Source organism: Brachionichthys hirsutus, unplaced genomic scaffold (assembly GCF_040956055.1).
Source record: "Brachionichthys hirsutus isolate HB-005 unplaced genomic scaffold, CSIRO-AGI_Bhir_v1 contig_723, whole genome shotgun sequence".
In the NCBI taxonomy this organism is placed as follows: domain Eukaryota; kingdom Metazoa; phylum Chordata; class Actinopteri; order Lophiiformes; family Brachionichthyidae; genus Brachionichthys; species Brachionichthys hirsutus.
This window is the reverse complement of record NW_027180336.1, coordinates 248,317-260,063: the sequence shown is the minus strand read 5'-3', so window position 1 is coordinate 260,063 and position 11,747 is coordinate 248,317. Positions and strand designations below refer to the sequence as shown.

The 11,747-nt window shown below is 41.9% G+C and overlaps 1 protein-coding gene and 1 non-coding gene across 2 annotated transcripts; one reads left to right on the top strand and one right to left on the bottom strand.

Moving 5' to 3' along the window:
• Positions 1 to 1,819: 1,819 nt before the first annotated feature.
• Positions 1,820 to 7,074, bottom strand: LOC137913605 (STAM-binding protein-like A). Its single transcript, XM_068757248.1, has 10 exons — positions 6,935 to 7,074; positions 5,647 to 5,871; positions 5,346 to 5,421; positions 5,143 to 5,238; positions 4,361 to 4,745; positions 4,037 to 4,161; positions 3,404 to 3,541; positions 3,200 to 3,312; positions 2,524 to 2,623; positions 1,820 to 1,876 (listed from the first exon to the last, which is right to left on the bottom strand). Exons 2-10 carry the CDS (start codon positions 5,847 to 5,849, stop codon positions 1,820 to 1,822), a joined length of 1,293 nt encoding a protein of 430 aa, XP_068613349.1. The 5' UTR covers positions 5,850 to 5,871; positions 6,935 to 7,074.
• A 91-nt stretch (positions 7,075 to 7,165) lies between these two features.
• trnap-ugg (transfer RNA proline (anticodon UGG)) lies at positions 7,166 to 7,237 on the top strand. Its single transcript has one exon. It is a non-coding gene; the product is annotated as a tRNA-Pro (tRNA).
• Positions 7,238 to 11,747: the final 4,510 nt, after the last annotated feature.

Here is an 11,747-nt window from a genome sequence, read left to right as displayed (position 1 = left end):
GAATTTCATAGTTTATCTCAAAGTGACTTTGAGACATTTATTTCTGTGGAGATCCTATTGCTTAGTTCTTCACAAGGCTGCTTAGAATAGAATAGAATAGAATCATTTATCGCCACCGTCAATATTGTCATCCACATTTAATGGGGAAATCAGTTTGGCAGCAACACATGACAGCAAGGCACACAAAAATAAAGAACAGTAATTTACAGTAGCAATTTATAGTGCAAACATGCATTGTAGTGCCACAACAAAATGCAAACAGATGATACAAAGTTGGAGGCAGGGTTTATGGCACATAACAGGATATCAAGTCAGTATTTGCTTGGGATGGGTGGTATGATGGATTCAACAGCCTGCTTACAACATAAACTAAGCCTAAAACTGGACTACCTCAGAACATGGACCTGAGTGACCATAAATCTAGCTTAATTAAGACATTTTTCAGACATTTGGGAGAAATCCATTAAGAATAAAAATAAATGTTTTTCACCGATTCATTATCCTTGGCCACTTTTCAAGTGCAGGGTAGCAAGGGTCTAACCAAGCCTCTTCCAGATGACATTGGCCTTCATGCCTGGCCAGGGTGGAAGACCCAAAACAAACAACCATTCAGAGCTCAAGACGGTGTTAGACTTTTTGACAGGAGTCCTTTGGCCGAAAAATAGGGTAGGTTAGAAAACAGGAGAGTAAACACGTATGATAGGTTCAAGTTCATTCGGGTCAGGCTGAAGTTAAACGCTGTTATTTTGCAGATTTTTGAAATCCTCCATGTTTATCTTGCATGTAATCTTAAGCGCAAATATGTAAATGTTGTAGTCCATAACTATACCTTATGCAAAACTAAAAGGAAAAGACAAAAGGATGCAGATTAAATGTATCTACAATGAGTTTATTCACCTTGGCATTAAAGTTAAAGGTTCTCTCACAATTATGGCAAATCATTTATTGTTCAAAACAAGAGTAGGGAGCAAACAAAAACGGCAATTAAGAGGAATCGAGCACAGCCAGGCGGTTAGTAATGTGTAGCAGAAGGTACATTCAGAATGTTGTTCGCATGTCCTTTGAAGAACATGTTGGAACTACTACCTCTCCAGAAATAGAAAGAATAGGTGGATGCTTGGTAAGAATGCATTAGATGCCAAACAAACCTTTTCAAAATAAAGGTTAGTGTGAAGTGATGGTGTTTTTATATAAAAATATAATACACAACAGCAACACTGCCTTCATACCTGAGTTTCAACTGGCTTTCCTGTATCTCATCACAAATAAAACTCCAACAGCTGAACACAGAAGCTAAGTGAGAAGAACAAGGAACAAAAAAAGAAGACCGCACAATTCTCTGATTCTCAATGAACAAATCTACAAGTGAATGTTCTCATCCATGGCACTTTATCCGTCAGGCAGAACCAGACATTGGGTTTCTGGACAGTTGTCCGTCACTGAAAGACATAACATTTCTCCCAATGGCAAAAAACAAAAGTGAAATAGCGGGGAGAAGGAGAACATAATGACAAAAAGAGAAGGGTTGGAGAGAAAGAGGTTAGGCAGTCCATCAAGCAGATTGTAGTAGTTTGCATGGAAAGTGCAGAAACAGTGTAGAGAATGTTTCTTGAAGAGCAAAACAAACAAAGAGAAAAAAGCAACAAGACCTTCATAATGTTGCTCCCTTTGAGAGCTAATGCAATCCGTACAAATGGTTGACTCGTGGCCCGCTTTGCTCCGCCCCATCCATAAAATACGATGAGTGTTTCTTTCAGTAAAGTGTCTACAGTTTGATAAAACTGTCTATAAGAGTTCCGGTGATGTAGGACGAAATAAGTCACCGCAGATCCACCATGGCCACAGTGCTATCGGTGATGGTTACATGTCCCGCATGCTGAGAAGGGAAGAAAGAGGAGAGTTACAGTCAACGAAACACCGTGGTCCGCTGCAAAGACGACTTCTAGATCACCTCCCTCTGTTTGGGTGTGCTGTTTTCAGTCAAGCTGCTTTGAATGTTGTTTTGTCACTTGATGTCTTGAGTAAAAGTGTTCTCTTATTTTGTAAATATTTGCTATGGAGAGAGCTATCAGTATTTCTGAAGACAGATCCACATCAAACTATACAAAATGCAATTTCCTCTTGCATTGTGTGTATTTTTCCCTTTGCAAAACAGTGCTCATGTCACGATGAGTAAAATAGTGATCTCTGAACATTTTATTGATTAGCAAAAAAGTTACATCTCGGTTAATAAAGTATTTTGATAAAACCTCCAGATTTTAATTCTCCTTTAATGAACTGTACTTTATCAAACAGGATTGAACACCACAGCTGTGCCATTATTTTCAACTATTTCATTTATCAGACATATTCAATCAAAATTAACATTTTCCCTGCTGCAACTCTCAGACGTTTTAGGCAGGATCAGGCAATCGTACGGGGAAAATAAACTCTGGTAACCGTTGACATAAATTTGTCTTCTTACGTGATTCAACGGAAACAAACGTCTTTGCTCTAACGGCTTCAGAGCAGAGGGTCACTCACCGTGAATAGAGCGGGGTCTTTACTGTGAGGGTGAAAGCCTTTCTGTTTACACGTGGAGATTTCCTCTGTTCCTCGATCGGTCAACTTGAAGTAACCAATTCTGGAACAAACACAAGCACACAAAGCAGCACTTCAGTACGGATCAGCGCAAAGTGCACTGATACCCAAACGGACTAGCTGCTGACGTGTGCCGGGCTTTATCATCAGCGCATCATTCAGTAAGGAAATCAAACTGACTGACAGAAGAACTCAAAAGAAGATTATTGGTATTTTTGGATTACCAGACTGAAAACCGACTTCATGTCATGAACAATGCCCAGAAATATTAAGGGGGGGAGAATAAACCACGATACTGGCATATATTGGTACGACGTCCCGATCATTACAGACTGCAGAAGAACTTTCCTGGAAAAAACAGTGAACTTTATTAACTCTGCACTTCTGGATGTCAAGTACTGGGTGACTTCTGCTCATCCACGATGTTGAGGAAAACATTTACAGGGTATGTGGACACATTTTGGTCTAAAAAACATTCACCAAGTAAATTACAGTTGATAAAGAAACATGGCAGCAACAGGGGAAAGGTGGATGAACATCGAATTTGACATCTCAAGAAGCTGAAATCAACTCCCCTCCTATCTGAAGTTTATCACCAACGCTGGGAGGATCTACTTACTCCTTGAACTTAGGAGAGCAGACGATGGCAATGGCCTCCGGCAACATCATCTGGTAGGAGCAGTGTGTGTGGAGGTCGACACTGGACAGAAAGGCTGTCTGTGTGGGGTGAGTCTGAGAAACAGAGACATCAGTTTATTTCCGACACAAACTTTCGGCTACTATTTAAGGACGATTCTATCATTTCTGCCCCATGTTTACTTACGTGGATCCAACCCAGAGTGATGAGGTCATACTGGTCTTGAATCAGGAAGAGTTCTTCTTCATTTTCTGTGTCACAATAATCTGGCCCACCGCACTGCTTTGGTACGATGACGTGGGTCACGGTAAACGCGTTCCTGGTCTGCGACAAACACAATAAAACCTGATGCTATTGTAGTCCTTTAAATCATGCAGAGCTATGTCAAGAAGCAATCCAAAGATTCTGCAAATAAAATGAACAGATTTGCCATCACAATTGGTTCCGAGGGTTTTGTTGTAAAATGGCTTGTTCGTAAGTAAAAATTAACGCAAGTGTAATTTATGCTGTGTCGTGATTCTGCAAATGAGGAGTAGAAAGAGACCATTTCCACTTGGTAGACATCGTGTCTGAGACCGCAGAAATTGTGCTGCACTTGATTCGCCCGCTTGCTTTCAGGTATGTCGTAAAAAGACGTCTTAAACAGATAAAATACAACAACAGACCAGCGCGGTCATAAAGTCAAACCGTCGCAAATCGCATAAGTCGTAAATCGATAGCCGCCTGCATTCTGATCACGTTTATAAGAGCTTGTACAAGAGGAACTTTCTCTCTTTAACAATCAAACGTTCATCATAGCCGGCCTGTCCAGATTCTTACCAGTTTACCACACAGGATGCCACAAGTTTCTACAGCTCGGCTTGTGTTGGCCTCGGCCAGCCTCAGAAAGCTTTGGCAAAGCTCAGAGGGAACAGCCAACTGCCGAAGGGCGTCCACCATTGTATCTGCCGAAACAAAATATAAACAAACAAATAATAAATGAACAAGAACTGAACGCAGACCTTAGATTCTTGCGATGTTCTGAAAGAGGCACGGTGTAGACAGGAAATCAAGCAGCTCAGAAGAATATTCCTCTAAAGGCCGGCCCCTCGAGTAACAGTAACTGTAACTGTAACTACAGTAACTCACTGTTGTTTCCTGGGCTCAGCACAGACCCAGGCTTTAGCGAGCGGTCAAAGCTGGGCGGGGTTGCGGCGGGTGTGCCGATGGTCGCAGGAGGGCGATTGTATTGATGGTTGTTGTCCCCAGATAGGTCCCCCAGGCTCTGCGGTGCAGCGGGTAGGCCCGGCGAGGGGCCCTGGATGCCTGGAACGAGGGGCGTGTCCGGGAGAGGTGCAGTAGGCGTGCTAAACTCCAGCAGTACACGCTGGCGCTCCTTCTCCAGCTCCTGGCGACGGATCATCTCCTCAAAGGCACTGAACTGCTCCTGCTCCCGCTGACGCCGCTGCATGTCGGCCACCCGCTCCCGCTCCACGTCCAGCGCGCGCTGCTTGGACTGCTCCCGTGCCAAGACGTCCTCCTCGGCTTTCTGAGCACACAGCAAACGCATCACATTCACGCACGCTCGACATTCAACATGTGCTGTTTGGTTAGACAAGAGAATTGACAAGGTCCAGGACTTTCACAATGACATCTTCTACAAAGCAAGCTTACAAAGTTATGATTGAAGATGTATCAAACTATAAGTGACGGATTTAGCTCAGTGTCATTGATTTGCCTCATCTGCTCTGTTCATGAACAAATGTCTCATTTGATTACAGCCATGGTAGCAGCTGCTGTGTTGCTGATTAATGATCCAATCTATTTAGATTCATGCAACAAGATAAACCAATTTATATTAGATAATTCGATATAATATACGGAATAGGAATTAATTCACAGGTTTCAGCTAAAAATGCCCAAAACACCAGGAGATGACAGCTTACCTTTTTGACAAGATACTGCGCGTACTCCTGGTCATATCGCTTCAACAGAGCTTTCTTCAGAATTTCTGCTTGAGGAAATGCAACGTCCTTCAGTTTCTAGAAACGAAAGAATGTCAAACAAAATGTAAAGTTCACGCAAAGCATTTAAAGAACAATTACACTCTGATATATTCTAGAGGGCAGTAAGAAGATTGAATGCGTACTTTTAGTGTGTCCTTCTTCTCAGGAATATTTGCCGTCTTGTATTCCCGGTGCTTGGGAAGTTTTTCTATAAATAGCCTTGGTGAAAAGAAATGGTTTTTCATTACTCAATTAAAGATGTGTGTATGCCAGTGCCAGGAGCAACACCGGGGTCCCAGTTACACTACCGAACATAGAAATGTCAAACTGTGTAGATGCTGGTTGGTTTCTCTGACATTCTAGCCAATGAAATATAATTAAAAACAAATACGATTAAAGAAAGCAAAGAACAAGCCACTCAGCCTGCTCGCTGTTAACACTCACGTGATGTATTTATTGTAAAGTACGAAGGCGTGCTCGATGTTGCCCTCCTCCGTGTACACGTTAGCCATGCGGATCATCTCCATGCCGGAGCGGAAGTAGCGCCGGGGGGGCATATCTTCACTAACTTCCACGGTGCTTCCCTTCTTGGTCAGAGCACGAACTCTCTCCTCTGGTGAGAGAGTGACGTCACGGTGGTCTGCCATGATGGCGGCTCAAGCCGGAGCGCTGGGGGGACGAGCAGATGATTTAGTGGAGTGTGCAAATAAAACAAACTGTGTAGTGTGTGGTTATGACTTGGATCTTGACAGACATCATTTTCAATGCCTCTCGATGAGCCACAGATCCTGACGAGCCTGATGATCAGACTTGAGCTCCATTTCATGTCATTGAGCAAGCATGAATTATTTTAACATTTAAAATTGCACATCATCATTTATAAATAACACAAAGAAGAAGTGACTTTTTCCTCGCATCCGATATTTAGGACAACTCATTTTGAAAAGCAGAGGATGAGTATATTCAGAAAAAGCAATGACTGTATGGAGGGTTTATCTAATCTAATCTTTCTTCATGAAATGAACACAAAAGATGAATGCTTCATCGAAATGCTGATTAGTTAGTTATGTTGTCATTCTAGCCAAAGACAATCTTTGCAAATGAAATCCATGTTCTAAAGCTAAAACACAAGTTTAAATTTGTAATTTTTAGGTTCAAGATTTGAAACATTATGCATTAGCACAAATCCCAAGAGCTATGACCATGTTCCACATAAATCTGCTTAAACAAACTATATCAGGAATACGAATACAATATTTAACAACATAGCAAACGAACTGTAATGTTTTACTTTTAATTATTAAAACATATCAAATCAAATTGTATAATAATTGTGTGCACCTTAAATCATTTAGCTTTTTAATGTTTATTTCTGCTTACATGATCCGTAAAACAGAACCGCCCAGTCAGTCAGAGAAGGTCCAGTTATCGAGGTGGTTTAATTATGGCCCTTCTCAGCCAAAGTACCCGGAGAGTAACGCAACGTTACTTTCACCTTCTTACTGAAAGTCTTCAATATTTTGTCAACTGGCAAAATTCGATAATGAATAATAATAAGATCTAATTTATTTTCCACGTCTCTAAATTATGTGGCTAACCGTCACTAAATCAATCAATGCCTCTCAAACACGTCGCGTTAGCCACGCTAAGTTAGCAAAGCCAGGGCTCTACAGCGGGACGTCGTTGGGCTGAGCAGCTAGCATTCTACGGGGAAATGCGTCTTTATTCTTACCTAATCGAGATGTAACCTGAAACTCCCAGGAACAAACATACAGCTAGATCAAACATTCGTTTAAATTACTGACATTAACCAGATTCTTTAGTGGGCAGCGCCGACAGCATCTGTACACTTCCGCAATCAAAACAACTTCCGCCTGACGAACTATCACGCATGCGCAGAATGTAAATATAACCGAGCCAGAGTCAGCGATTGGTAGGAGCGTAAACCGCGTCTCGAAAGTGTGGCTCGTTGGTCTAGGGGTATGATTCTCGCTTTGGGTGCGAGAGGTCCCGGGTTCAAATCCCGGACGAGCCCAAGTTTTTTTTTCTTCACAATTACGCAACGCAAATTGTAATATTCGTTATTCTTTGAAAGCTTTCTGAGTACGACCTCTTCTTTGTTTCCCCACGACCATAAAACATATAGTCTCTGTGAAAATGAAAACACCGCAATGTTCAAACCAAGATAAAGAGATTTTCAGCACTCAGTGATCTGTAGAATTCTATTAAATACAGAAACACTCCAAACAGTCAAAGAACATGTTATCTAAAACACAAGATCATGATAATCATGATGCTGCTGATGGAGATGAGTATTCTGTTTTTCAAGTCAAAGTATATACTGAAGTAAAATTCTATAAAAAGGAATTCATGCTTACCACCAATACTTCATAATTCCCAGCAACAGTTCTGGGTATTTGCCTCTGGAATGTAGTTTTGTAAAATTACTTAGGTGAGGAAATACTTACATACATACATACATAGAATTTAGACAATTCAGAACATGTTGTGCTTTACTATCAGAATGCGAAACTCTGTTCAAGTCAAGAATGACATTCATATATTACTTAAACATGACTTTACTCGGGTGTTTTTTATAATGCCGTTTACTACTTTTGATCTATCTCATGTACTAAGATTATTATACATCTTTTACTTTACAACTTGTTTTGTTGCGTTACTCTACAAACTAAGGACAAACTAAGGTTTTTGTCAAAACATTTTTTTTTAAATATTTATAATCAATATAATAACTTGATTAATGGAAAAATAATAATTAGAATGATCAATAATAGTTAGTAGATGATAATAAACATGTGATTCATTTATCATAGTTGGTCTCCATTCTTGCAGTACCCGTTTTGATCGCAAGAGGGAGACACAACCAAATGAAAAATGGCAACCCCTCGACGTCACCACAACCTCCACGCGCTCCATTCACTCTTTAGATCGGAATGATTGAACGTGACTTTGCCCCAAACATCCTGCTGCCCACATGTGTCATGATCGGTGCCTGAATGTGACGGAATCGATCTACCGGACCGAAAGAGGCGCTGCAGTTGGGACTAGTTGACGTCAAGTCTGCTCATTTGCCCCAACAGCATCACCGGGTAAGCTAACAGTCAAGGCTAACGAGAAGCTAGCTGCCAGGTTTGATGTTGCCATGTGAATGAGACAAGCTCAGAATTGACATTGACGAGGTGACGTTCTACGGTAGCCCACACTGCGGGACGGCTCGCTACAGAAGCTAACCCAAATATCTGGATTAAATTTAAAAAGTGGGATTTACACGTATATTTATTCCTCATTCGATGGCGTTTTTTGTTATATTAGAATCAAAAAAGCAAATGAGTCACTGTGTAAACGCCGGTTACCGGGCGAGCTACCGGAGCAGGTGTGGGAATGTTGCTCCAACCCGATCAGTGCTCCTCTTGCGCCGTCCACGCTGATGCTGCTGCGGCCAGACGTCTGGGTGAACCCCCGCATTACTCTGTACTATAGTACCATCAAGCAAATACAGCTGTTCCCTCAGACGGTGATGATTTTAGTTCGATGACGCGTTCATCTGGGGTTTGACGCCAGAATTGATCATGTTTCCTATGTCAGATGATCATCTGCTAATTATTGGCACTTCCATGAAGAGAGATGGTCAGGTACAGAATTCAACTTGCATTATTAAAATGTTATTATCCATTGCTTCAAACTTGTGCTTATTGCACGTGTGCAATAAGCACTGCTGCTGATGATGAATGATGAATATATTTATTAGATAGAATGTTAGAGTACAAGTACAGTCACACAGTAGCATGTATTACAGTACAAATAAAGTCAAACATCCTGTCTAAGAGGAGCATTTCAAAAAAGCCCTTGCGGGCTTGTTTCCGTTGAAAGTCCTTCGTACATAAATCATCCACAATTAACAATACAAATAAAAATAAAACCAATATTAAATTACACAATTGATGCAACGTAACATTGCTGCTGCTTTCTACCTCTTGATCATTGGCCCCTCAGCTGGCCTCAAGGTACAGGTGTGTGTGTGTGTGTGTGTGTGTGTGTGTGTGTGCACGCTCGCGCATGTGTATGTGTGTGTTCAGGGGGGGATCAGACATAGCAGATCATGATGATGAATAAATTTATTAGATAGAATGTTAGAGTACAAGTACAGTCAAACAGCAGCATGTATTACAGTACAAGTACAGTCAAACAGTAGCATGTATTACAGTACAAGTACAGTCAAACAGTAGCATGTATTACAGTACAAGTACAGTCAAACATCCTGTCTAAGAGGAGCATTTCAAAAAAGCCCTTGCGGTCTTGTTTCCATTGAAAGTCCTTAAATCATCGACATTTAACAATACAATAAATTCAAAATAAATTACTCCACAGATGCAAAATAACAATAAATTAAAGAGACACATAATATGTACAACGTAGGTGGACAAAATAGGGGCGGGGGGGGGTTGATCCGGAGAGAGTCGTGATGACTATCTCCGTTTCTGTCCCCCTGAAAGGTGAATTCTCAGGGCTGTTTTGAAGGAGGCCATCATGCCCATACTGTATAATTTTACGATGAGTGGAGCACATCGTCAGTGCGTGCGGTGAGCCGGACTGTGTGTCCACCGTCATCGTTGGCTCAAGGAGCCTAGTGACCACTTTGCTTGATGACAAAAGCCTGAGGCTTCTCCCTGAAACGGTAATTAAAGGCCCGAGGAAACGGTTAATGATCCAAGGCACGGGTTAACCTCCCCTTCCCTTCGACAGTATATAATGCGACCCGAGTCGAGTATGATGGGAGTGCAGGTGTGAGGAGCTCTCTCTGCAGGTTGCTGAAGAACAAGCGGCCGACTTGAGACCGATTTGCTGTGTTTGTGTCTGCATTCAGAAAAGGTACCTTACACTTTGTTTTGTTTTCAACGTTGTAGGCGCTTCTTCTGAAACGGACGGCGGTGGATCTGAGGGGTGTCTGTCGGGGAATATCCGGGGCTGTTATCCGATTCTGGGTCAGCAGTCTTGCAGGTCCGTTTGAGAACATGCGTTAAGTCTTTAAAATGCATGGTGCTGTAGATCACCAGCACCTTCCAGGTTCATGGTTATATTGATTTTAGAGCTTGAAACCGTTTAGTTGCTCATTATCTTGTGTGATTTGTCAGCATATTCTGTAGGGGGGGGGGGGGGGGGGTCATGACACGAAATGATCTGTAGTTCCAGGTTCATTAAACATAATGAGGCTGTTTGACTATATATGTTGTCATGTTTGAGGGGGGGGGGGGGGGGGCTTGTTTTATTTGGTAAGAAAAAAATATATACTTTATTTCAAAAGAAGGACGGTAAATTAAGATCTTTTAGATTTTCACATATTGACAAGTGGAGGACTGATCGCTCTTTTTCCTGATGGAGAGTAGCGTAGGACGGGGCTCTCTTGGAAATAGGCAAGAGCATCTTTTGGGGTAATCTTTTTACCACGGTATGCTCAGACCTTTATCTTAACAGTTTATAAATACCATAAGGGAAAGAAAAGTCGAGCAGAATGTAACCTTCCATGCATTTATATGTATATTTTTTTTTTCCGGCGCCTTCATGCATTGTGACTTCAATAATCCTGCGTTAATAAAAAAAAACACACACTTTTCCAGCCGACTGTCAAACATGAAGGCATTTCTCAGCTCCTGATCATTTGCCACATTATATTAGTTCTGTGCTCAGTTGAATAAATCCTTGCACGATATTTCACGTCTATTTTCATTATGCTTCTCTGCATCACTCTATCAGTGAGAAGTTGACGACCTGGTTGTTGGGTGGACTTTGAATCGCTAGCTTCTCCTGTGTAACCAGGCTGGTGAATGTGTGTTTACATGCAGCTGCTGGAGCCGTGTGTTTGCGTGTGTATTCTTTACGTGTGCTTGTTTGTGTCTTTCTTGATGACGCCTTGCTGAAAAAGTGATTAAGGAAAAGCCAATGGCCCAAGTGACAGACTGATCTGCCGTTCCCTCCTACAGTATACTGTATATACTAAATAATATATGCTTGTGTGTTCTTTATGTGTGTCCTGGGGTGTTCGTGTCAGAGTGATTCTGGCTTCTAATCAGCAAACTCGTCGTCAGAGAGCAAAGTGAAGTGTGAGGAAGAGCAGAGAACTGAGAGGGACTTAAAAAGATCAGCTGCATGCCTTTGGGATTAGAGTTCAGCAGCGTGTGATTAAATGCTCTCCCATGCTCTTCCACTCTTTTCTCCTTCGTCCACTCCTGGTGACGTTCTGATTCATGTCATAATTGACATTCTGGCTATGTGAGGGCTTCACTGTCTGCTCTCTGCTGTCTCCCCACACCTCTTTAGCACCGTAGCCATAAATCGGCTTTGGACTCTAAATGCACACCAGCACAGGAAACGGATGAAGTGACGGTTCATTGTTTTAGAGCTCAGATGTTTGGTGCTCTTTAGAGACTGTTTCCAGAGACAAAGAAGCACTTATTTAGGAGGCTCATGGGCAGCAGCTCATAGTAGCAATCACGTCTGTGTACCAGGGGAAGCATCGCTGATGCAGG

Bases quoted from the DNA above. Each gene is read 5' to 3' on its own strand.
- LOC137913605 (XM_068757248.1), bottom strand. From the start codon at position 5,849: ATGGCAGACCACCGTGACGTCACTCTCTCACCAGAGGAGAGAGTTCGT. The intron at 2,624-3,199 runs GTAAGTAGATCC...TGTTTGTTCCAG, and splicing joins TGCTCTCCTAAGTTCAAGGA to AATTGGTTACTTCAAGTTGA. The intron at 1,877-2,523 runs GTGAGTGACCCT...TTCCCTTCTCAG, and splicing joins AAGACCCCGCTCTATTCACG to CATGCGGGACATGTAACCAT.